General features: G+C 40.5%; 1 protein-coding gene across 1 annotated transcript; it reads right to left on the reverse strand.

Moving 5' to 3' along the window:
- Positions 1 to 26949, reverse strand: rbm38 (RNA binding motif protein 38). Its single transcript, XM_084720685.1, has 4 exons — positions 26445 to 26949; positions 24262 to 24385; positions 21444 to 21498; positions 1 to 1416 (listed from the first exon to the last, which is right to left on the reverse strand). Exons 1-4 carry the CDS (start codon positions 26664 to 26666, stop codon positions 1062 to 1064), a joined length of 756 nt encoding a protein of 251 aa, XP_084576811.1. The 5' UTR covers positions 26667 to 26949; the 3' UTR covers positions 1 to 1061.
- Between the last annotated feature and the right edge of the window lie 862 nt (positions 26950 to 27811).

Here is a 27811-nt window from a genome sequence, read left to right on the forward strand (position 1 = left end):
CGGTAGACAAACAACTCCTGTGTGCTGTGAAGTAAAATTATTGATTCCACCTGTGTAGTTTGGTTGGCCTGGAGAGAGCGATATCTGGCTCTTATAGCGCAGGTTTCCTGTCAGAAAAGCTCTGTAAAGTATTGAAAGTATTCTCTGTAAGTGGCTAAAATATCTATCTTTGTTTTATATTTTCAGTAGTTCATTGCTTAGCTTCCTACATCAATGCTCCTGCTGCTTCTCCAAACATTGAACGTGTCAGCCTTCATCTCCTGCAGTTACTATAGATAATACACTTCAAATAATTCATACTATACCTTTAAGTGTTAACAAAGTCATTTTCTGGGTAATGTTCTAGCAGTAGCATTACAAAAACAAAAATACCAGTGTTGTCTACCATATTCATGCTCATCCTTTATCATCATAATTGCATATTCTGTTAAACTGTGATTATCACCGTGTATTGACTTGCCAGCGGTAGACAAAAGGAACAAAAGGGAACACAATAAACATTTTGTTCATTTCAAATGATGACAGACTAATAAAAATGACAAACTGAACCAGGTACAGAGAGACAGAGAGAGATCTCTAAGGCCATAGACAGAAAGGTAACCTTGAAGAGGAGGTAATTGGACCTGCGTTTCTGAAAGAGGAACTGGCTCTCAGCTTGGCTAATATCCAGCATTCATCTCAGTACGTATGGGGAAACTGCAGCCGCAGCATCATGTCAAACAGACGTATTTCTCATTGTCTTTACCCATCCACTCTCCAGCAGTCAGCCTGCCTCCACCCTCAGCGCTGGGGGTCAGGGGTAAGAAACGTCCAGAGGATCACCTGTCGTCTTGTTTCGGTCCCTGACGTCTTATGAAAAACATTCAGATTGTTATGCTGATGACGGTAGCAATAGAACATTTTCATTAACTATTACAACAATAATATAGATATAAAAAAAAACAGGAATAAGAGTGTCTCTAAAAGCCCTTTTGATTACATCATACTCTCTTCCTGGTTATCCAGTCTCATCCTGATGATGTCACAGATCAACAGTTTTGAATCATCAGTTCGGCAGCTGCTCACTGCATGCGGTCGGGCTGGTGCAGAGGGTAGTGGAGGAAGGCCTGCGGGGCGGCAGACATGGTGGTGAGTGCAGCCAGCGGAGGGTGGATGGCAGCCGGAGGGGTTGGGGAGGCGGTGAGAGCTGGCGCCGGAGTGCCTGGGGAGAAGCTGTAGCTGAGGTAGCCTGCAGCGGAGGGTGACGGTGAAGGGGTGTAGGGGTACTGCTCCAGTCCTGTGGGGGCGTAGTGGCTGTAGGCGGAGCTGTAGTCCAGGTAAGGGGAGGTGAGTGCTGCTGCTGTGGGGCTGAGCTGGGACTGCAGCACCAGGCTGGGCTGGAGGAACGCCTGCGGGTAGACGTACTGCTGGGCGAGCCTGGACAGACAGAGGAACAACGAGATTTAATCATCAGTCAAGACAAAATTCAACTGCAACAATTCTGATAATCGATTAATAATTTAACCTCTTTAACTCCGCAAGAACCACCTCACTCTCTGACATTATTGTTTTTCAGAGGCTAGCTGGCTAAACTGAAGATCATGGTATCATAAGAAACTAGAAGACCTATAATAACACCCTAAAGTTAAGCTAAACTTTGTCAGAAGAAAATAATGGCATACTGGGATGCCTAAACATTGGAATTACATAAATGGGGTATTACTACAAAGCTGAGATTTGTGGATTCAATGAGCCCAAATGTACTCATTTAATTGTAGTGAGACCATTTTTGAAACTTGACCTCACTGTATAAACTGACCTATAGTGACCTGTAGGACAATCACCACTTCATGAAACTTGCAGCCACAAACTACAAACTACGGACTTGGGGCATTCAGAAGACGTGGGGCTTTCCTACTTAAATTTCCAGTGAGGGGATTTCTGAGCAATTCCCAGAATAGAAGCGCTCACCATTAAATCTCAAGTCTCAATGGGGTTTTTGATTCTGATCGATTCTCAAGTGGTAAAAAATGGCCGAAGTTCACAAAATCTGTGTGATAAATGACCAAAAATTGCACTGCAGCATCTAAAGAAACATAACTGAGCATGGGAATGTTCCAAGGAAAACACGTTTATGAAACTTTATGAAAGAGTGCTGAGCTGCATCTCAAATTAATCTTCAGGTTTCAAAGATTTCAGATGCTGCTTACCACTTCTGTGAAATACATTGCTGATGTGCTGTCTCCCACTAAAGACCCTAAAAAATGGTAGGATGAGGTGGAAGTGGAAGTTATTTTTTCTTCAGATATGACAAAACTGTTGTTTCAGCTTCTCAAAAGTGAATATTTTCAGGTTTACAAAGATCTTAACTGAGCATCTTTGGGTTTTGGACTGTTACTCGGACAACACAGGCATTTTATATATTCTAGTCTGATCTGAGAAAACGGGTGATGGGAATTTGTCAAAACAAATTCTATCATTTATCAAATGATCTCACTGGATTAAGAAAATAATCAGCAGACTAACTGATAGTGAAATGAATCATTGCCTGCAGCCCTAGGTTTGACTGTAGGCTTACATGTTACATGCATTGTATTGTCACAGATACACAACTCCACACAAAAGAGGATAAACCTGGGCAGCAGCATTCTTTGTGTGTTTATACATAAATATATGTCCCTACAATGTTCTCTCTATCTATGTAGTCTATCTTGTAGTGACTTCTTTAAACTTAAGTCTGGATTTCACTCTCATAAAACCAGACTGGATGACTGAATTACACCATGGCTTTTGGGGAATCCCTTTAGGATGACAAGCTATACAAATGCACATGCATGCATTAATACTACTGTAGCAATAAATCTCAATCTATGTGCAGAATATTGAGCCTAGGTCAACACAGAGACAGAAATTATTTACCACTGTAATTTTTAAAAAATTGCTCTCATTATGAAAGACCATGTCTGGCGCAGAGCACACGGTGAATGCGCCCCTACACATGGATGGCCACAGCGGAAATAGACGTCATTATCTTAATTAGACACAAACGATCAGAAATTGTTAAGCACAAGTAAACATGAACATGAACCTGTGCTTTACTGTTAGTCTATTATTCATTTCAGGAACCCAAGTACAACTGTTTACTGCATATGTGGCTCTCAGGGAAGTTCAGGCCTCTTATCAGGTGAGCCGAGCTTAAACACCGCTGAATGACGATCTTCTCCTTCTTTCTGGTAAAATCAGTTTTCTCCCTGATATCATGGTGCACAGACATGAAAAGCTAAATGACACGTCATTGGGAACTGTAGTTATTAGACTGTATATTATACTGGATTGGAGATACAACTACACTTCTGTTGTTGAGACAGTAAAGCTTTCTGACTCTTCAATTTCTATATATGATCACTGTCAGCCAATTGATGCTGCATTTCTCATTTTGTGTGCCCCCTTTTTTCTGACATGTGTTTTATTGCATTTTTACCTGGTAGGGCTCGATGTAATCCTGTACATATACTACATAATTCTATTGCATTTTTGGAGGATCTTTTTCTGTTCTTATTTTAAGCTGTTTGTACAGTCATATGTTTAAAGCTTATGCTAAGCTAAGCCTTACGAATAAATTACATGTGACACAGGAAAAAACGTTTAATGAAATTAGAAGAAAATTACACACGCAGGCCTGACCACATCCATATCTGTGTCTGAATATCCGATAACAACGTCAGCAGAATCTGATTAATTTGTGTTCAGAGCCGCCGCTCAATGTTCCTCCCTGAGATCTGATCTGATTATTAAGTGTCATATAAACACCAACAGTAACCAGAGACAAGAAGCTGCATGTTTTAACACAAACAAACGGACCGCTTCTTCAGCAACTGCTCATGTTCTTTACATCCCTGAGTCCAATGAAGGCATCCTCTCCCTCCTTTAAGAGCAATTATCAGCACTGTTGCCTTAAAATAGACCTTTTTCCCTTGTGTTTAAGTTTAATTAGCACACTGCCTGAGAAATGTTTAAAGAGAAACGCTTTGTTCCCAATGAAATATCACCCATTTAAAAATTAAATCCAAAATAACAAGAAATTGCTCTTATTTCTGAAATAATCAATATGTTTTTTGTGTTAAAACAAGGCCTCTGAATGTAATGCCTGCGCGCTCAAATGCACACACACGACCTGCCACAACAGATGCAGTGTATGAGACTGTTGATACTCGGAGCCACAGCAGTAATGAGAGAAAAAAGTGCTCCTCTGTCCTCCTGTATTCAGTCATGCCCTTGCCTCAGGCTGCCCACTTAACCTGAACTGCCTCAGTAACATCTGGCAACAGCAACAGCGATCATATCACAGGAACTGGGTTATGCTGCTGCGCTTAAGTAAAAACAACAGAACATGACATTATTTAACACTTACACTCCCGTGATCAGCGCCTACAGTCAAACCCATTAACCTGACAGTAACCTTGTCACTGAGTCTGAGCAGGTGATCAGGGGAGCAGAGAGGAGGAGGCCTGCTGCCGCTTCTCCTACTTACCGTTAAACAGAGCAGGAGCAGGGATCAGGTGTGCTTACACAACAAACAGAGGGGCTGCCTGTTCACACCCACTCTGCTGTATACACAACACACACAGACACACACCACTATGTACAGTATACCTGACAACATAATGCCTATATGTTCGGTTTTTAGCTTATTTAACCTTTCTTAACTCTTATCGTCCCCCCAAACTCCTGTTAAAGTAAGTCTTATTAAAGTGGACAAACATTTGCCCGAAAACACCAGTTTCTTTTTCCGTCGGCTTTACCTGTAGCCAAACTAAATAATACTGAATTTGAGTGAAATATCATGTATTTTAAGATGTTTTTTTTGGCTGTACTATTACGTAAAACTGATAACAAATGATGTCTTGTAGTTATTGTTTTTGGAAATCTTAGGATCTGGACAAGAATTTCAAATAAAAGTCTTACAGATTTTCCTTTTCATTTCCCACAAGGGAAGAGATCATTTAGTTCAAGTCTGAGACCGTGGGCCTCCCCTCAGACAAAGCTGTTTGTCATAACATCAGACTACACCAAAACTCTACCTTTAAAGGCATTTATTAGTTTCAGACTCTGTATCTCTGAACGATCTCTTAAACCAAACACTATTCTATGTGATCTCCTTTTGATAACTAACATATAGATATTTTTTTTCATTTTCATTCACTAAGCCTCCCCTGAAACTGCTTGGTGAGTCTCTCCTCCCACTCTGAAAACCTCTGATTTAGTTTAGATTTATTCACTTTCCTATCAAACATTCGATGAGAAGACTGATACTGCTCTGTGTCTACATATGAAGCTACAGCTGACTGCTTAGCTTAGCTTAGCTAGTTGAATGTTGTACAAAAACACCAATAATTGTTGAGCTTTAGAGTTGCTTGTAGGGGATTTTCTTTTACCTTTGGATAGAGCCAGGCTAGCTGCTTCACCCTATTTTATGCTAAGCTAACCAGCTGCTGGGTGTTATTTAATGTACAGGCATGAGATTGGTGTAACTTTTGGAAAGACAACAAATGGGTGCTCAACTTCACCATCACAGACTGTAGCTGCTGTTCTGAACTAATCACATGCTGCATTAAATCAAAGTACGCTGGGAGCAAAACTACTCAAATAGTATTTTTTTCTAGGTTCAGATACAAAATGGATTGAAAAAGGTATAGTTTGAAGTTCCAATACTACTTGGTACTGAGTTATTTCAATCAGTTCCTTAAAGCTATTGAGTACTGACAAGCAGCCCTAGTCATATTTGGTATTTTTTTAAATCCTGGAATAAAGTTGGACATAAATTTGAATGATATATATATAAAAATCTCCCCATTCTGTCACCCCCTTCCCTGTCATATCTTCAGCTATCCCATCTAAAATAAAGGCACAAAAAGCCCAAATACTCAAATAGTATTCAAAACAAAAACAATAATAAAGGTCTCAGCGTTCAAACAAAAATAAGGTGGTCAAGTCAAGAATTCAATGAAAGGATCAACACAAAACTCTGAAGCAAACCAAGTCTATGACTGATAGAGACAGCAGCCCGTTAGCTTAGCTTAGCTTAGCATAGAGACTGGAAACAACAGGAAACAGCGAGCCTGGCTTGGTTCAAAGGTTTAAAAAATTTAGGCCTGCCAACCAGCACCTCTAAAGCTCACTAATTCACACTTCACTTTCACAAAAAACAAAGTGTAAAACCAATTTCATTTTTTGTATGGATTTTAAAAACAAGACATGACATGTTAATTAGTGAGCTGCAGAGGTGATGCTCCTGTACCTTCATTAACAAACAGACATGAAAGCGTAATCCATCTTCTCATCTAACTCTCTGAAAAGACAGCAAGTAAATGTATTTCTGAAAATGTCAAACTGTTCCTTCCTCAGTTGTTGCTATAGCAGTGAGAAAATAACCGCTCTGCGGCTGCAGCTTCTCGCTGAGCTTTAACACAATGCTCCAACGGTGCAACTGTTCAGGCTGTCAGAAACTCTCTCTCATAAAAGAAGAATCTCTCAGTAAAATCAGACTGGATCTATAGGGTCTACTGATGAAAAGAAGGTCGTACACCATCCAGACTTTATTTCTTTTGGCTTCATCTGCGCCAGAGGCATTATGAAGTCACTTAAAAGGAATGATTGTGGCTCTTTTTAGTGGTAGAACAGTATGAGATTGCAGTTTTTAAAAACAAGGTTGATTGTGATATTTTACTGACTCACTGGATTTAATGCGCAGTGAGAAATACGGCAATACGAATTTCAGAACGATCTACAGCTTGAAAACACCGACTCGTTCCCAGTTCCACAGTACAAATTTTACACAGTATGCAGGCTTGGGGAGTAACAGATTACATGTAACAGGAATTACATAATTAGGATTCTATAAAAGGTAACTGTATTCTACAACGGTTAAAAAAATAAGATGTAATCAGATTACCGTTACATTTAATAAAAAATTAGGATTATTAGTTGGATTGCAATTACAAATATATTTCAGAGTAAAGAACAATACACAAACGTGCAGTGTGCACACTTTACAACTTTTCACGAGTTTCAGCACCACTCAGGCAACAAAATCAACATAGATCCCACTGTATATTAACAGGAAACGATTCCAGACATGTTCACATCAAACTGTGACTTTGGAATGTCAGAACAATGTCACTTGTGCAAAAGATAAGTCGAAATGTTTTTCTAAAGCTTTTTGTCAACACCATTCACAACAACGCACTCAAAAATCAAACATGTTTTCAGAACAGGCAATGACCTACAGACTGCTTCGAGCGTACTGAATATACAGCACCAGTCAAAAGCTGGACACACTTCTCATCCATTGTTTTTTCTTTACTTTTATAAAAATGGTTCAGATTATGCAAATCTGTCATCAAAAAAAAGGGAGCTACTGTGAAAATTCTAAAATATCAAAGAGCAAAAAACTTTTGCACACTTGTAGGTTGACAGGTGCATAAGAGAAGACAATAAACAACAATAAAAAAGCTAAGAGACTCTCGTACCTGGTCTTCTGCATTTGTCAAGATTTAATAACAAATCCTTGATTGCAAGAGCAGAAGACACTGTGATATTTTGCTTTTTAAGAAAATTAAGTATAAAACATTTTGCATTTTGCATTTTGACTGAGAAGATGTGTCCAAACATGTGACTGGGACTGTATATATACAGTATGTACTCAATAGTGCTGTTTACTGGAAAGAATCGGTTGATCGGTTGGTCCTATATGCACACTCCACAAGTTGTGTAGGGTCCTGCAAGGCACACAATGGCCTGGCCTCCCCCTTGTGTCACAGTTGGTGTCAATGTTTACAACTTTGATGAGAGGATAAATTAAACAGAAAATAACATCACGAGAGTAAATGGGGTGAACAGTGATCAGATAAACGGTGTTTCCTCCTTTCAAAGTTTGATATCACCAATTAACAGTAAGTTGATGTGATAATTTGCAGCGCGTGATGCATCTCCCTCTGTCTGTCTGTCTGTCTGTCTGTCTGTCTGTCTGTCTGACGTTAGCTGGGTTCGGCAGTCCGTCTGTCTGTCTCTGTCGTGCTTTGCAGTCACTTCCAGGGCTGTCTTGTGACTTTGTGCCTGAGAGAAGTGAGAGTGAAATATAACTATTTATCACGTTTGATGAGTGCCAACGGGTGTTTATCATCTACAGCTCAGAAAAGATAACTGCGTCACGCATGAGCAGGCGTTCATATGCACATGCACGAAATGAAACCCGTGACGCTTTCAAGCAGCAACCTCTGTGGATCACTCAGCCCATCATGATCCGAAAACCTCCACACATAATCTTAAAACAAGACAATGAATATCTATTTTCAATCAAGGTTTAGTTACAGGAGTGTACAAAGTATTTAGATCCTTTACTTGAGCAAAAGTACTAATACCACAATGCAGCAAAATGTACTTAAAGTGAAAGTAGTCTGTTCTGTTCCCCATCAGTGTTATTATATCTGATGTTCTTGGATTAATATTGTTGCAGTATTAAAGTTTACTGTTGTAGATGCTGAGCTCATTGTACTTTATAGGCCACTGTTGGCTAGTTTAATCTTCAGCAGTGCATGATATTCTTTAAGATCATCATATGTATGTAGCATCTCCGTCCTGTAAGAATAACAAATCTCTAATATGTCAGAAAACAACCTTTTTTCCGCTTTAAAAAGTACAGCATTTGCCTCTGGGATGTAGTGGAGTAGAAATATTAAGTTTGATAAAATGGAAATACACAAGTAAAATACAAGCCCTTAGTTATAGTCCAACACTGATTACAATTCTGAACTAATGCAAAATAGAAATTAATGGACTGATACTGAATTTAAAATCTATTAAATGACTTATTGCTAGACAGCAGAGGTAAAGCTCAGTGTTATGTTTTAGTATTTTCTACGTTTTATATATTCTAGAATTTCTTGATGTTAATGTGTGAATGTTAATATTCACTTATATTAAGATTCTGTACAAAATACTCCAGTCAATATTGTCTTTTTGTACCTCATTCTGTTCTATATAGATCCACTTATTCTTGGTGACAGATGAAGCAAACTTGTTTAAAGGAGGGAGGACTGTAGTGGGAGCACTGGGGAGTCAGGTGTGACTGTGTGGCAACAGCAAATGGTTTACTCTGAGGACCCCTTTGCAGAATTTTGTTTAGGGCCCCAAGCGTAACAAGACCGGCTCCGTGCAGGACTTGCAATTCTTTTTTTTTTTTTTTTAGGGAAAACCGTCATAGCATAAAGAGCATGGCACTATATGTCTCAGTTTACATTGTTATGTTAGAATGGAAGCTTCGAATACATGAAGATGAATTACAACACGAACCCTTGCTATAAACTCTTAATTAAAAATCTGTGCAGATGCATAAGAATTTATACACCATGATAAAACATAATATTGCAATAATCATGTGTATCAATACTTTCTTACACGCCTCGTACTTAATTTTGTAACTTGCAGAGACCACTTAGGACTGATATGTAATATGGAACTGAGATGGAACTATTAAATTATTACTTTAAGGCCCCTATTTTTCATAGCAGATTGTGTAGACGAAACTTTGAGTTTAACACAAATGTGAGTTTATCTACTTTTTTTTTTTTTTTAGATCATTGTCAGTGTGGTTTGATTAGATTAGATTTGATTGACAGTCACCTGGCAACATGAGCTAACAAACCCACAACTGTCAACACATTTTGATTAAAATGTTGATAAACTCTGTTTGTAGCACGGAAATGTGTCAACATCACCGTTTTCCAGCTGAGTCTTGTCCAACTTTAAACAAAATGCAACAGAAATCTCTCGTGCAAAATAACCACAACTACTTCAACTTTGACAGATAATTGTTCATTTTCCCACCAGTTAGAGCAAGAAGCTGATTGAGAAAACATGTTTTCAGGTCCATTAAGGGAGATCTGGCCAAGAAACCAGGACAAAACCTGCAGACTAACCACACACAGCAACACACAGAGTCAGAGCACAGCTGAAGCTAATATTGCCCTGACCCCTGTGTATCCCATCTCTCCTCACTGGCGCTCCGTCAGTCTCTCCCAGAGCAGAAGTGCAGTGTCATTCCCACGGCTGTGTGCCGCTGCCTGCCAGCCTGCCTGCCTGCCCGTGCACCGGCCTGACTGATCCAATGTGACAGCGGCATCGTACGAGAGGGAGCTACGCCTCGCCTCTTTCCTCCCAGTGCTTGGCATCATCCCTGGCTGTCAAACACACATTTATATATACTGTACACACACACACGCACACACGCAGTGGGTGTAGATGGACATGCATGCAAACACTCATGCATGGAGAAAGTGTGCAAGAAAGAAAGAAAGAAATGAGTATAATGCACACTTGTGTGTAGTCAGTTAAGCAGCTTAGAAGAGGATGTGGATAAGGGTAAATGTAAGTGTGTGTGTGTTAGTGTGTGTGAGTGGGGGGTTCAGTCATAGCTGGGCTAATTGGCGCAGCTGCATGGGTGTACGCTCACTAACAGACCCATGAGAGCAGAATAACCTCCACCGACTCCGCTCTCCCTCCCCTCACTGGGTTTACTCCCTCACAGCCAGCAACCCCCCCCCCCCCCCCCCCCCCCCCCCACTGTCCCTCCTCACAACCAGGCAGCAGGATAAAAGAGATAGGATGTACTGAAGACAATGAGAAGAAAAGAAAAAACACCAAAACATCTGCAGTTTTTTTGTTTTTGTTTTTAAGAGTGGAGGTTGTGAGCAGGCGGAGGGAGAAGAGAAGACAGCAGAGATGCTGAGAGGTGAAGGATCAGCCATCATATCCCTCATGCCTCAGGACAGCCACGCTTTTAATAGTTCAGATCAGGGATGTGAGGAGGGTGAGTCAGTCAAAGAGACAAACACACACTCATGGAGACGACGCACACACACATGACCCTGTGTCCGTCCTCTCTTGATAAACACACACAAAGACACACACACACACACGGCTTGAGGGAGGGTGAGAGATAGAAAGGCCAACATCGGCGCTGGACACTCAGCTCTCATGTCAGCGAGCAAGAAAGACATTTAAAGTTAATATATTACTACAAATGTGGAGCAGCGTGATGCGGAGAAAATGTGCATTAAGTGTGAGAGTCATGAAAATCTCAATAATGTCTGAGACTGACTACTAAAAGTGTAAACCCAACAAATAAAAAGATGGTGTTTGCAGGCACTGTAACATAATCTAAATAATTTCCATCTCACTTTCACTTGTTGCATGTTTACTGTTCATCCAACATGATTTTAAAAGCCTCCAATGAGAAACTAACCAATCAAAAGATACGAGCTAACATTCACATCTACTTTTATCAAATTATGAGTTAGCATCCCATGTCGTACACAGTAACACTTTATTTTGAGTTCCTTTATCAGGAATTCACAGGTAGTTTATATATATTTTGTGTCTGTTGTTTGTAGTGTCTTATAAGCCCAGGAGGGCTGGGCACCTTTTTTGGTGCATGACACTGAAAAAAATAAATGACCTTACCTATACTTAATAAATGGTTTATAATGTATGGAAGAGTATTAAGGCTAGGCATAAGGGGAAAAAATTAGAGGATGAAGATGTTTTTTTAGTTTTGCATTTCGAGAATAAAGTTGGAATGTTGAAAATAAAAACAAACTTTCAGTATTGGGGCCAAGCATAAGAAAAAATGAATCATGAGAAAGTCAAAATGGTACTTTTGGTATTTTAGCTCCATTTCAACATTTAAAATTTATTTTGAGAATGAGCTCTACACCTTGCCTTCATTTAGTATTCATGAATGTGCAAATAGTCCCTGCCCTTTCCACACACCCCACACTGCCCAACACCCACTTCTACCCCTAAACAGCTGCACCTGGCTTTTGCTAGCTCGTCGTCATATATAAAGCCTGACTCAATTTTCTGAGACTGTCCTTGCTCACTGCCGTTTCGAAGCTCAGACGTAGAGTTTACTGCTTATTTTGCACTTGATATGTCTTTTAACACATGAAAAACACCACATGGACATTTAAACAAGGTTAAAAATGTGATTTTCACCGGAGGGGGACTTTAACACTCTTTTAAACCTTGGCACTGCCGTTTGGCACCATCCAGTAATCTTTGCACAATCTTGCTCTGTATGTGTGACCCTGACCTGAGAAAAAAAACACTGAGACCAACTAAATATCTTATATGGTTGCACACTACATGTACTCGATGTAGCCCTGTGTAGTCTCTTGTTGGGTTTGTATAATCTTAGATCTATGTAGTCTCTTCTGTAGTCCTACATAGCACCTTGGTCCCTGGGAAACGTTGTTTCTTTCAGTATGGTTGAAATGAAATGGGTTGGGTGTTTGGAGTTTGAATGAAGCGTGTTTTACGAGAAGTTAAGGAGCCAATTACGCTTGTCTTAGTTCGGTAAAAGAGAGAAACTTGAATTCAGGTGTACAATTGTGTTTCTCTCTTTAAAAGGGAAAATAGGTGTTAAAATGCTAAAGCTCCTCAGCTTCCTGATTAAAAACAATCACTGATTGGTTCTCTCAAATATCCTTTGCTGTTGAATTTGTTCAAATAATGTGGATCTAGGATTAAGTGTCGTCTTGCTGAGAATGAACAGCGTTAATGTTAGTTGATTCAAGAAATGAGGGGAATGAACTGACATCGTTGGACTTGGGGGTCAGTATAAGGTTTTCAAGTTATAAGACTCAAGACCACCAAGAGAGCTCACGGGTCATTGATGTTAAAAGTCCAAGTCGAGTTGCAAGTTGTTTTTGATTTGGTCAAGCCAAATCTGTGACTCGAGTCTGACTCGAGCCCAAGTCATGTGAGTCAACGCCTCACTCGTTTATTAACTGTTTATACAGAAGTCACAGTTATACATTCATAGACTTCAACAAAGCACTAAAATCATGGAGCGGGAGCTGAGTTTACTGTTGATCACATCATAAAGCAACAAAAGCCAAAAAAAGATGCAAAAATGCAAATGCAGATCAAAGTGTGTGAGTCTTTTAACAGACAAGCGAACAATATGGCAGCTTTCAGAGCTATGAAAAGCTTCCAACATGACCTTTTTTATTGTTTTTCAAATTAGGCTTTTCATCCGACAGAAGTGTCTCTCCTAATTGGGTCCCTGGGTAAGAGATATATACACCTGAGGGTTCTCCGTCTACCTAAACCCCTCGACAGAAAGACAGACAGACAGAGAGTGAGAACTACAGACAGATCATTTAGAGGGGGAGGAAGAAGAAACAGAGGAAGAGAGACGCGAGCGTATTAAAGCAGTCGACATGTTGGTGTTTTATGATTCACTGATGTTTCACTGAGGAACATTTTTCACTCGACCATAAACACGTCTCACACACAGAAACGAGCCCCGGCGTCACGTCTACCACCGGCCCTAAAGCTTCACTGCACCCAGCCACAACTACGCCCGGCCACAGGTGTGCTGTTAGTCTGTCACCCCCCTCCTCCCTTCCTCCCCCTCTCTGTTCCACTGCTTCAACAGGAAGTACCCCCACCACCGCTGCCGCCGCCGCCGCTGCTGCCACCCCTCCACCCCTCCACCTTCGACAGCCTCACCACACATCCATCTCCTGCCTCCCCTTTCTTTCTCTCAAAAAATAAACACCAGAATGTTTTTGAAAAAGAAAAAAAAATGAATTTCAGTTCTGCCAAGCTCCGACGCTGGGTGCTAAAGGCAGACAGCAGGCAGCCATGGGCGACAGATGTCCCCCCGCCTCCTCCCTCATATGAGAACATCCCTCTCCTCCTCCCTCCCTCCTCTTCCTCCCCCCACAACTCAGCTGTACCTCAAAGCCACATTTGGCATCAGCCCGTCCTCTGTCCTCTTAAAACTTAAAACAAATACACCGAAGCAGCAGACAGAGCCGCGCTTTGTTTGAGTTTATCTTTGTTATTTGCTGCTCGCTGTGGGTGCGTCTGACAGACAGAAGTCATGTCTGAGTGTCAGACCCAGAAGCCCCCTGAGAGCCCCACAGCGGTGAAGACGGAGGAGAAACGGGAGCAGAAAAATTTTAGATTTTACATTTAAAGGAGTAGTTTGACATTTTGGTAAACGTTCTTCACGTTTTTCTTGCTATGAGTAAGACGAGGAGATTGATACCACTCTCATGTCTGACTGTTAAAAATGAAGCTACAGCCAGTTAGATCAGCTTAGCAAAATGGTGCCACGCCGCTGTTCCAACAGCCCGCCACTCTGAAAACCCTCCTACGTCCCACCGCTTTTCGCTCTGCACTCTAATAACAGTTCAGCAAGCTTGAACCTCAAAGATCTCTTTTCCTGTTTCCTGTATTTACACAGGCTGCGCGTCAGGCTCGTCTATGTTAAAAAGCAAATGGAAAAAAATAAAATGATGATGCTGGGGCGCCTGTAAAACGACATATGTCGTCACATTTAAAGCTACTGTGAGGGGCTTTTCACCGGTTATGAAACGGTCTCAGTTAATTGCTGATGCTATGACACGACCAACATGAACAAAACATATACCTGGTTATAAGGACTGGACTGAGTTTATGACTGTTACAGCCTCCTGTGAGTTAATGCTAGCCAAACTGAATGATTCTGTGTTGAAATTTACTGAAAAGTGGGGTACCATCCTCAAATCTAGAACAGGTGTGGACCATGAGATCAGTGCTACGTGATAGAAAGTCTCACTGTGTGTCATGAGGTGGTGAACGTTGGGAGGGAGGAGGGTTTCTGTGACCTACAATGCTGTGCTGTGGGGTTCGTTTTCAGTTTTTGTTTTTGTTCTCTGGGTTTGTGTTTGTGGTTACCTCTAAACTGTCACGTTAAAGTATGTTTGATACTGTAATGGAGCAGGATGTTTGAGAAAAAAAAAAAGAAGAAGAAGTTTTGTACCAGCCTGCGATATGACTGCAGCAATACTGTATTTTGTTGTCAGTTGGAAAGTTAAAGCATGAAAATCAGGGAGCAGGAACTAATTAACATGTTCGAGTCACTTTTCAAGCCACAATGCAAAAAATCTCAGTTGTAAAAAGATTTTAGTTGAAGAATCTTGTAACTGCTTTCAAAATCTCATTCAAGAGGGTAAACTCTCAGCACCACATTAAAGTAATTAAATCATAATAATTAATCTTATCTTATTATGCAGGTTTCAGCCAAATGTGACAAATCCACACAAGTCAAGTTAGTTTCTCTGTCAGTGTCAAGTATGAAATTCAGTTTTCTTTTCATTTTTTTAAAAACATTTTTTTTCTCTGTCTTGAAAATCAGTTCATAACACAATCAAAACCAAAAACCTGTGTTATAATACATATCTCAATGTCTCCTGTCTGTTCACAAAAATGCACAATAATATATATTTTTTTAAAAAGGCGTCTCAAGTTTAGTACCACTGAAATTTTGGGACGGACGGGAAAGGCTCCTGTTCTTTATCATCTGGACAGGCCTGTCTGAAACCTAAGCTATATCTTGAAGTCTTTCCTAAAATAAAAGTCCTTCAGTTTGCCAAGAAATGTTTGAAACTGACTGCAGTCATACTGATCATGTCAGAGACACATCTAGCCTCGGAGCAGAGAGATCTGAGCTGGACAGATGCGCCCTGTGCATGTACAAAAAGCTGAAAAATATAGAGGTTTGACAGACTGTATTGTACCCATTTTTTATCCCTTATTTAAACACACTTTATGTCTACTTTGTAATGGAGATGAATTAAACCACAGAGGCTCATCAATTCATTTAAAGAGTCAATATTACCTCAGGTCCCCTTAAGACAAAGAAGAGATCTTAATTAGTTATCTGTTCAATTTACATGCAGGTGGAAATACGAGTAACAACGGTGACAGTAATTAAACATACAGAGAGTTGGAAAAAAAGTGAGTCTGCCATTCACTGAAATCACAACACGTCCTGCAGCTGTGCTGCTCTGAGATCTCCTGAGGTTACAGTTCTTTCAAAAATCGGTATCGCTTCTTCTTCTACACCAGATTTTTCCCTAAATACACCACAAACAAGGCCACCACAAACAGGCCCAGAGTCACAAGATGCATCTTAACAAAGTTGTTTTCGTTAGATTTCACCCTCAGAGTTTGCTGTGTTGAGAAAATTAGTTGTATTTAAGGGAAACTGCAGCCATTTCATCAGGAGATATATCCTGACTTATGTTTTTTCAGGATGGGTCAAAATCCAACAACACACTGGTTACACACATAACCGTCTTTTTTGTGTTTCAGATTTGTTTTGAGGATTTGCTTCTTTTCTGTGTTTTATATCATTGACTGATTAAGATGGATGAATCAAAATATAACTGACAGATTACTTGAAAACATAAAATAATCATTAGATGCAGACCTAAACGTGTGGTTGGTCTAACAAAGAGATAAATTTAAAATTCTTCATGCAGCCACTTAAAAAAAAAAAGATTTATAGATGTCACTGAAGACTAAAAGTTAAAGGGAATTAATTAGTTTTTAACATTTGAACTGTAGGCTTGATGGTAAAAAAAAATCTTCAACACTTAATCAATGAATGATGATGATCTCAATGAATTTAAAAATAAGCCATCAAGTCTGCATGCAGCTCAGAAAGTCATTTCATTCATGCTTTATAACAGCTTATTATCAGTCCGTAAAGTAGTCTGTAAAATTATTTTTCAACCACCGATAAAATCACTTGTTGATAAGTGGCAACACATTTTTGAGAACTGTGAGAAATGTGTAGATTCAAGATACAAGATTTAAAAAAAAAACTTTATCGTCTATCATATAATTATAGAAACCTGTCTTATGTTTGAGGCTCACAAAAATAAAACACAAAATCATACACCCAAGATAAAACTGCATTAAAACACAAACACATGCATAAATAAATAAGAACAGTTTTTGTAAGTTCAGGTCTTCTGTGTCTCCATATCAGAAAATAGTACAAAATGTTCAGGACTTATTGCCTTGTATTGTCCAAACAACAGTCAAAACCCCCAAAATATCCAGTTTACAATCACACACAGAGTTGAAAAAAGGAGCAAATCCTTCACAGAAATGTCACTTAAAAACACATCTGTTACAAGGGTCTTGACACTTGAATTTGCAGGTGTTTCCCCACTGATAAACAAAGTGCCACCTTCTGTGCATGTTTGCCTTACGGGCGCATTTGGCGATGTTTTTACCTCTTTTGTTTCGGTCTGCGAGGTTTCGACTCTTCCTGGAAGCAGAGATTAAAAAGACTGACTTTGTCTGCTACGAACGTCCGCCTTCATCGTGGGAGACTTTCAATCAACCCATCATCACTCATTCATAGACTCATCTGGGTCAGCCTCAATTCCCTCATCACTCATTCACAAATTGAGGACTGCAATATTAATAGCACTCAGAACAGTTGAGGTTTTTAATGGACTTTTCTGTAGCCGCAGGATCAGAACCTGTCAGCCTGCAGAAAGTCAGCATGAAGAGCTCTTTTCCAAAACACTTCATCGTGCATATTCTCTAGAAATTCCGAATAAAATATAGAAGAAGATCCTGTCTTTTTGTCAACCAGACACCAAAAACAGGTTTTCATCAAAGAAATGAAGCACTCTTTTCCTCAAATAGCAGATATTTCATTTTGAAGTGACACTCACACAGTCAACAGCACACCCACACACACAGAGCAGACAGCTGTGATACTGGCTGACAATATCCTCATCTAAGATCACCTTAACAACAGTCGAACACTGAATATCTGAGTCAAACGTTCGACTTACACAACGTGAACCTGCAGGGTTCGCTCTACTGTCTGTAACAGCTCTGGGAATGAATCATCCTGTTTCACTCTGAGTCATTAAGGTTTCCTTTTGAACTCACTGTGAAACTCAGGGACACTGGATGAGGAGGCAGAACGTCCATCACATGTGGATGTATTTTTATACAATCAATACTAATATATATTGTAATATACTGTGATTTTCTTTCAAATCAACTGAGAGGCTTTTTACTCATACAGGAAAACTGAATATCTGAAATATCAAGGTCAATTAGGCAGGGTTCAACATTGATGTTTTTTTTTTTACTTACTCGGTCAAGCACGTGAGTTAGATATCTACTTGCCCAAAGTCAATTTTTATTTGCACCTGTACAAGTTGTTTTATTTATTAGCGGTTATCAAATAAACTTAATTGTCATGTTTAATCTGGGGCTGCAACATTTAAAAAATGCCAGAAAAAAGTGAGAAATATTCATCACAGTTTCTCAGAGTTCAAGGCGAGGTCCTGTTCTGTCAAATCAAAACCAAAAGATATTCAGTTTATTATGATAAATAATGCAGAAAAGCAGGAAATCTTCATATCTGAGAGGCTAAAAGCAGGATTTTTGCATTAAAATTACTTAAATGATTAATTATCCATCATTAATCAAAACAGCAATAGTTTAATTCTTTTTTACCTGAGTAGTTTCTAGATTTATTAGAACAACAACAACATGGTATTTTATTTGCTCTGGACAAGCAGGCAACCCTTATTGTTGAGCCCTGATTTAGGGAGGCAACTAATTTTTGTTATTGATTATTTTCTCAATTAATTATTCTGTCTATACAAGATGCCTGTTATGATTTCGTACAGCACAAGCGGATGTATTCAGATTGTTTATATTGTCTAACCAATTGTCTAAAACTCAAATATATTCAGTTTACTATCATATATGACCAAAGACAAGTCCTTGCATTTGAGACAGTACAACCAGCTATAAAATGTGTAGCGTTACTGCAGTGGCCTGAGACAGACCCCCTCATCGCAGTTTATCAATTACTGTATGCAGGTTAACGATTTCCCCTCCTCAGTTTCTTTGATTTCAGTCGCTCAAGGAAAAACTTAACAGTTTATCACAAGAAAGAACCAGAGATGAGAATAAAGTACAATACGGAGGTACTTGTACATCCATTTTATGATATTTTATACTTCTACTCAACTACATTTCAATGGCAAACATTCTTTTTACTCCACTACATTTATTTGCCAGCTTAAGTCACGGTAACTTGTTACTTTAACATGAACTTTTTTGAAATACAACACATTGTTGAAGATTAAACCAGTGCAACCTTTAAGGCTTCTGACAGCTTGTAAAAACAGTGTAGTCAGGGTCACATTTCAGATATGAATGAGCTGTTAACAGCTCCAGAAAACTCGCGATTGTTAGTAGTCCTGAATTGGGAATCAGATCAAACTCTTGCCGGAGCCAGTTGGGACAAGAGCGAAAATATCTTCCCACTCTAGTTAGGATTTCTTAAGTTAGGATGAGACACGAGCTCTGAGATAGGATAGGAAACAGTCATGAGTTTAGGAATTTCTGGGACTTTTCCTATCTTGGAAACTTTCGCTATGACAGAACATGAACTTCCTCCACTGATAGTTCACCACTGGATTTCCCACAGCATTGCCACGATGCTGCAGATGCATGTATTGTATGTGATCAGGCCGTGTCAGTCTCACATCGTTTCAGTTACTATTAAATGATACTGTGAAGAGACAGAATTCACTGTTACAAGCTGTGTGTTTTCTTTGTTTCATTCATTGTGATGAAGAATGGTGATTGCGGTGAACAGAAGGTTTGTAGGCATGAACTTCCTTCAGCGTCTTCACAATCAGTATTCGTCATGGGCATCAGGAGAAAACTGACCAATCACAGCTCTTGTGGTCTCCATGAGGTGGTATCTGCTAAAGCCCCTGATGTGTACTATCCTACATCTGTAACCCCTTAAAGCAGAGCTAAAAATTCAGCTCGTGACCCCTTATGGAATTTTTGAGCCCCAGGTTGAAAACCACTGGCTCGATACACTCAGAGATATTAAATAGATATGAACGGCATGTTTCTTTTAGAAAGAGATGGGAGATAATGGCATCAGTGCGTGTGTGTGTGTGTGTGTGGAGCAAAGAGAGAAGGGACGCAGGGAAGTTTCACTAAATGTCTTGTTGCCTCAGTGAAGCTCAAGTCATGCGTGAGTGAAATTCAGAATTGAGCTTCTCATGTGTTTAATGGACCAGACGGAGAGAGAGAGAGAAAGCAGAAGACAAATCAAAATACAATGTACAGATATAGATGAATGGATGGATGGATTTAAAGGGATAGTTTCAAATATTTGAAGCGGGGTTGTCTGAGGTGCTTATCCATAGTCGGTGTGTTACCAACAGACGACAGTCAACACACCTCCAGTTTGGAGAAGTAGCAGGAGTACCAGTGTAGTTCACTAAGCAATGTACTGCTGTGGACAGGGTCAGTAACAACTTTAGCCACATAAAGGAGTATTCAAAACAAATACTGTAGTCCAAATAGTGAGTTGGAGTCATAGATGGTATATTAAATAAGTTGAATCTCTATCTAATAAATGTGAAACGAGCAAACAAAAACAGACATTCTGGACCTAAATGGCAGTTGTAATCAGAGCCGGGAGGATTTCAACTTCAGCTGGTATTATGCTTTCCATGCACATGAGTGTGCGAGGGTCCACTGGGGTCCGTGGGACAAGATTTCGTCATTAGAAGTTGTATGTGTAGGCTCTGTGCAGACACCCATGTACCCACCCATTTGTTGTGACCACGGAGTTTCTGCCGCCGACCTTTCCATGTGGCCTCTATGGACGCCGAGCCTCCAAGTGGACTCCAGTAGGTAGTATAAACAGAACTAATAGGTGTTTGTGGGATCTGCAACTGTCTGTGTACACATCTATTTAAGGCTTATTGAGTAAATATGTTACATAATTTTCCTTTAAAAGACTCAGCTAATATCAGTTAAGTGTATGTTTAGAAAATTTCCATCCCTTTATCTCACATCACAAAGCCTTTTCCAGCAGGAAATTGTCTTTACATAAACCAAATAGTGATCTTTCCAAACCAACCAGACTCCTTTTGCAAAATCGGTCATTTTACCTCGCAGAACATGTGAGCTGCTGGTCTACCACTTGATCAGTTAGTTTGTTTGTGTTACTGTGTGATTTCAGTGAATCCAAACACAGAAGTCACACAGTAACACCAACTGACTAACAGATCGAGGCAGCAATAGACCAGCAGCTCCCGTGTTCTGTAAGGAGCTGCAAAATTACTGTTTTTGCAAAAGGGGTCTGGTTGCCTTGGAGACAGTGATATCTGGCTTATATAATGGCAGCTTCCTGTCTGAAATTCTGTAAGGTAAAGCAGTGAAAATATTCCATATATAGTGTCACTTAAACACTTCCTACACTGGGACACCTGCTGCAAACCAACATATACTGCAGGTAACACTGAGTACCTTTGAAAGCCCCATTTCAAATAATCCAGACTATCCTTTTAAACCAGCATCACTTGGGCTTTGACAGCTTTTTCTTTTCTCTCACACTGCAGAGTGGCACTAACTACCACAACCCAAGGAGCGAGTGCTCACAAATGTCAAGGACGGAGGAGTGAAATGTATTGTGTTGAGGAGGTGGAGGCAGCAGGTGAGAGAGAGAGAGAGGTGGAAATAGAGGTATTGATTCTTCTCCTTCTTACCCATATTGCCTCTGAGCCCACGTAGGATGGACTTGCTGAACTCCAACAGAGAGACCTGCAGTCAAAGAGAAAGAGAGGAAGCGGTGAGGAGGGGCAGACAAGGACAGAGCTGATGCTCTCTCTCTGTCTCTGCCCGTTTGCCTCAGATGTTACCATGAATACAGGGGTATCAGAGACCGAGTGTTATTCCCTCTGCAGCACACACACATGCTTGACACACTCACGCAAATAATTATGCACTCTATTGCGCACAAACATCTGTGACCTGGCTGCCTCCAGAGTTCACCAGGAATCAGCTGAGACTGAGTAAGAAAGGAGAAACTTATCTTCCTCCTCCTCCCTGCCCCTCCTCTGACTTCACTTCAACATTCCAGCAGCTATTCATTCCTCTCTTATTTCTCCTTTTTACTGCACTGCTATGACTTCATCAGCAGCAGCACTCCTCCTTTTGTTCGAACCTATATCTAAATGCACACTTCCTTTCTCCACCAGGACAAAGAGGAGACAGACACGCTGTTATTTCTTGCTCTTAACAGTCCCATCCCTTCTTATTCTCCCCCTCTTCCTATTCTCTCTGTACTCTCACACACAATAACAAAATACCAAGCGCTGCCATCTCCCATCAGCTGCATGCTCGGGGAGTTGCGTCGCGGCACTGGCCCTGGAATAAGGACACACAGTCAGTTGTTGTTGGCGCCGCTGTTTGTCAATCACACCTACACGCGACGGTATTTCAGTCAGCGAGCTTTAAATGAAGCAGCGAGGGGAAAGCTGCTGTCAAGGTCTGGTGTGCACCCAGACGTCGGAGGAAGAAGGGGGAAGCACGAAGCATTTGTGCTGGTGGTTTACACACTGAAAGAAGCCCGGCGGCATGAAAGCTGTGCGTTAACTCAAGTACACAAAGAGCTGAATGTATGGTGGGGATGAGCAGAGACAGTTGGCTGAAAGGGGCATACCAGTGGTTTTTCCTGATTTATCCCACTAACCTCAAATTTGTGCAGATATTTATTGGTTTTTAGATTTATCTCCTATCTTCCAGGCAGCTGTGGGTTTCCATTCATGTTGGTGCAGCATGAAAATCAACAAGCACAGACTTGAAACTTGCTCAAGATACATCAACAGTGACCATTTGGTTGCCTTAATGTTTTCATCAAAGTCAGAATTTGGTAACATTCACATTAACCTCTTTTTAATGTTCAGTCCCCCCAGAACATACAGTAGTTTTTGGAAGCTTTACTATCTGACAGTAACATACAGTATCTTTGATCAAAGAATACAGGAGGCTTCCTGTTTACTGTGGTGAAATACAGCTCTTTGGTAAATTTCAAGTCTCTGGAAGTCACTGGCTATCTGGAGGTTATGACATCAATTTAAGAAACTATGTCTTGGTTTGGAAAATTTAGCAAAGTCAGTAATTAAAAGATAAGTCTGGGACCTGTTTCTTCAAATCTGCAACACACAAGATGCAGCTTGCAATGAGAGATCATTTCCTCACATTATAATGAACATAGGAACTGTGGTTTATTTTGAACCCTCATACACCATCATGCTTCCTTAAATCTATACTCACTTGCACAACAATATACCTTTTTCACAGCAGCCATTTTGACGTGAAATAGTAAACACAGGTGTAACCAATGATATTAATTAAAGTTCTGTTCCCTTCAAGTCAAACAGAGTCAGGGTGCTGCTATTGTGAATGTTGGCACACCAGAAAGGCTCTGCGACACTAAATGGAACGGGACCTTAATCTTAATAAGTGTCATTACTAACACTAGTGTTTACCCTACTATTTCATGTCAGATAAAGTCTGAGGGATTCATGGGATTCATGTGACTGTGGCTACATTAAAAAAAGGTCTATTCTGCAGCTGAAAATAGTGAAGTGGGGTTGTATGAAGTACAGTCATTGTATTAAGAGTCTTTGACACTTAACGTTGCCATCACAGCCTTTTTCAATGCAAAACCACCATTAAAAAAGTCAAATATTGCTCTCTCCTCACCAACCAAGCTATAACACCAGAGCTGCTGGCCTACTGCTGCCTCCATCTGTTAGTTTGTTTATGTTGTTGTGTGACTTCAGTTTTTTAAAAGGGTAATTCGGATTCACCAAAGTCACACGATAACACAAACAAGCTAACAGATCGAAGCAGCAGTAAGTCAGCACTTTCCGTATTCTGAAGGCGTAATTACTGATTTTGCCAATGGAGTTTGGTTCGTTTTGGGGGGAGCAATATTTGGCTTATATAACAGTGTTTTCCCAGTGGAAAAGGCTGTCTGAGAACAAGGTATGAACATATTTGAAATATAGCCTAGACTTAAACTGATATTGTTCTTCTTAGGTGGATACAATATGTTTTGCTGCTAACCGTGTCCACAGCAGTACATTAAATAATGATGTAATAAAAGAATCTGAACCATCCTGAGGAATACTCACCAATTCTTCAACTGAAAACAGTCCCTTACCAGTGCACTTTTTACTCCTGATTCAGTTACATTTGCAGAAAACCTACAGTGCCTAGCTGTTTCAAGGAATTATTTTGTTTTCTGTTTTAACTATAACTATAAATAAACTTTATTTTCGTGACCTATTTTTTAAAGATTTCACTTTCATTTTCTTCTTTTCATTTCCATTTCTTAGGAGTGCCCCGGGAGGGGAAGTCCAAAACACATTATTGGTTTTGGTCTTTGGAAAATATCACTACCTTTACCCTTTGAGTAAAACACTTGTAGGTATTTGGCCAAAACATTGCCAACAATCTGCTGATATACTCTTGTGGGTGAGTTTTCTGTGTTTAACAGTGATCAAACACACTTACTTGTCTGTGAGCTGCGAGGCTTCGCTCCCAGATATGCCAGGTTCACGTTGGCCTTCCTGCCGTCGATGATGGGGTTCGCGTCTTTGCACGCCCGCTCCGCTGCCCCCCTGTCCACCATGGTCACCTGTTGACAGAGTCACAGCGCTGCACTGATTAACATCACTCTGGTGAAACTCTCTAAGCTACAAAACTGCATTTAAAGGCCTCTCTATTCAGTGTGGATGGAGTGATTCCAACATGATGAAGCAACAAACTCAGAGCTGGGCGGCCCTCAGGTTGCTGCCGTCCTTGTCTCCCCTTGAATGAGTCAATCTTTTTGCTAAATGCGAGAGGAGACACTGACTCCTCTCTATGAAGGCTGCAATCAGTGTGTTGTAAGGCTTCCGGTGGAGCTTACGTAGGAGGCAGATTTGTTTGTTCAGACTGGGCTGCCAAGGAGAAGATACTGGCATCTACCTTGAGAGAGTGAGTTGAGGAGTGGGCAGATAGAAGTGGGAAGGGGTGGTGAAGGTTAAGACAGACACACATGCACACACATACACACAGTGCAGCTACAATCAAGCCACATTTCTACCACAGGAACATCCCTCAGGGACTAAGAACCTTAAGAGGAACTTAGTGTGTTTGCACCACAAGAACCAGGGTCTTACGTAGATGTTAACAACAGTGCTTTCACATTATACAATATAAATATTATGTAGAACATGCTAGAGCTGCAATGATTATCACCGTGATATTCGATCAATCAATAAGTCAGTCGAAAGAAAATTATTTACCAACTATTTTGATGATCGATAAACCATTTCAGTCATTTTTCAAGCAAAATCATTTAAAAAAATTGCTGGTTTCAGCTTCTTAAATGTGAGGATTTGCTGCTGTTCTTTGTCATTTATGACAGTAAGTCAATATTTTTTTCAGACAATGTTTAACTTTACTGATTAATAAACTGTGCTCAATTTTGACTGTTTTCTGAGTCTGTTCTTACTGTTAGACTAGTCGACTGGCCTAAATTAAAACTTCTGTTTATTTGGCATGGAAATGAGTTACCTTGAGCAAACCTAGTGAAAACACAGACAGCAATCGGGTGAAGAAACCATTTAGGTCCTTGAAAAGTAGTTCCCGGTCCTTAAGGCTCCAGGTACTTTGGGTGGAGGTGCAGTTCAAACACATGAGATAAACAACAACTTTATTTCTAGTAAATCGTACAATGAAAGTAAAACTGACACACTTGCTTTCATTTTGTGGCATCAGACTCTGGACTCTTGTGCTAATAGAAGCAGCGGATGGTTTGAGATCACAGAGGTTCAGGAAGCTTCTGCAGGGAATTAAGACGGCTTATTGGAAGTCAGGGATGAAATGATTATCACGTCTCAAAGCTGGAGAAAACAACTCAGCACACTGGTTGCCACAGCTGACTGGTGGTATTCTTGAACTCCAAAACACATGAATCCATCTCTTCTTCTTATCTTCCTGTCTCTTTTCTCCTTCACCCTCAAACTCACTCAGTCACTCAAACCCACTGTGGCACAGAGATGGGGGGAAGGGCTGCATGGGAGGAAGTCAAAATGAAACTACTGCAGCCTTATCTTGCAGAGCCAACTGACATGTCACACCTCTGTGACCAAAGACTCTCCCCCTCCTTCCCCCTTTCTCTCTCAGAGCAGAAAGAGAGACATCTGTCCACAGATGCAGAAGCTTATTACCAACTCATGTGTATCCCTCTGTGTGTGTGTGTGTGTGCTTGTTTCTGCACACAGTGAGTCTATACACTTAGACTGCCCGTTCATTTGTACTTTGGGGCTGCAGAGATAATTGATGACACACTTATAACAAATAATCTGCTACTCATGCTTCAAGCATGTGACTGCCACCACCCGACACACTGAGCATGTCTGCTGCTGGAACAAAGTGGCAGTGTGTGCAGCCTCCAAGGCTCCAGAAGAAGAAGAAAAACCCAGCAGGAGGTTGTGATAATAAAAAAAAATACAATTAACCATTAAGATAAAGTCGCTTTAAACTCATTATTGGCTGCAACCGATGTGATCTAGTAGAGTTTAGTGTTTTCAGCCCCCTGACTGTCCAATTAAAGTCAGAGTGGGCTGATAAAATCTTAATTAAAGCCCGTATATCACTCCACGTGTCATTTATTTATTTTAGCAGAACGAGAGCAACTTAACACTTACAAAGCCGTATCCTCTGGACTTGCCCGTCTGTTTGTCTGTGATCACCACCGCCTCGTCGATGTCCCCGAAAGTCTCGAAATATTTCCGAAGTGAAGCGTCGTTGGTGTGATAAGGCAGCCCGCCGACAAAGATCTTGGTGTAAGTGGTGTCTTTCTCCATGGTGGGATGCATAATTTCTAACGGAACCCCGACCAGCTGACCAACAAACAGCGGCGAACTCATGCGGCTCGAGAGCAACAAAACAGAACAGGAAGAAAAAACGCAAAGAAAAGAGCAGCAGAATAACTTCACTGAGCGGTTATACTAACGATAACAGCGCGTCCATGTTCAAACGCACGCAGGCAGCCTCCAGTTGCCTCACATACAGCCGCTTCTGGATGTGTAGTCCTCCTGACAGGTGTCTGGGAATCTCATGTCTCCTCTTGTCCCGGAAAAAAAAAAGTCTTAAAGCTTCGGTAGGCGCGTCTTGCGTGCGCCCACTGCGCGTCTGGTCCAATAGACGAGCGGTGCGTCTTTTCCACTGGCGCACCCCGCCTCCTGCTCCACCCTACATACTCCTGCTGCACACACACACACACACACACACACACACACAGGAAACCCCCACAAGTAGGGGAGACCGGGGACAACTGTAACAATTTTTACATTTCCTTTAAATCTCACAGGCTTCTTTAAAAACACCAGTTATCTTTAGATATAAGATACATATATATGTGCACAAATTAATAATACAATTGTATTTTCACTGATAAGGACAAGACTATAACATTAGAGTCCACATGAAAAAGAAAGAGTGCTATTTGCTTCTGCATATTATATGTTTCCTATAAAAACAGGCAGCTAGGGAGGGACCCTCACAGCAGCAAATAGCACTGAATGAGCAACATAGAGAGGCAAAGTCGCACCCTTTCCTTTGTGCCCCATGGGATCTAACTAAAAAATATGGTGTGAGACAAACTATTTTTTAATCCCCTTTCAGCTGTGTCACGATTTCCACGTGTGTTGTCTGTCATTTTAAAACAAGTCAAGAAAGTCTGTTTGTCGTGGTTTAGTTTAGTTTTGTGTGAAACTGCTCGGTGAACTAAATCTCTCGTTTTGCGCTGCATATACAACATGCACCAGTGACATTATCTTACCTGAGGTTTTTTATGCAGTGAGTCCTGGTCCTTTTATTGGCAATGAAACAAAATAAGGAGTAAGTGTTATGTGACTACCTAGAACTAAAACACACTGGTATCGTAGCTTCAGCAGCTAGCATCACACTTGTAAAATTATCTTTTAAATTGACAAAAATCACATGTGTAATTCATGATGAAATTCAAACAGGATACAACAAATATTGGTCTCTTGCTATTGACTAAATACAT

This window comes from Lutjanus erythropterus, chromosome 6, assembly GCF_056507025.1.
Source record: "Lutjanus erythropterus isolate fLutEry1 chromosome 6, fLutEry1.hap2, whole genome shotgun sequence".
Lineage (NCBI taxonomy): Eukaryota > Metazoa > Chordata > Actinopteri > Lutjaniformes > Lutjanidae > Lutjanus > Lutjanus erythropterus.

Bases quoted from the DNA above. Each gene is read 5' to 3' on its own strand.
- rbm38 (XM_084720685.1), bottom strand. From the start codon at position 26,666: ATGAGTTCGCCGCTGTTTGTTGGTCAGCTGGTCGGGGTTCCGTTAGAA. The intron at 24,386-26,444 runs GTAAGTGTTAAG...CTCTGTCAACAG, and splicing joins AGTCCAGAGGATACGGCTTT to GTGACCATGGTGGACAGGGG. The intron at 21,499-24,261 runs GTAAGTGTGTTT...CTTTGACTGCAG, and splicing joins GCCTCGCAGCTCACAGACAA to GTCTCTCTGTTGGAGTTCAG.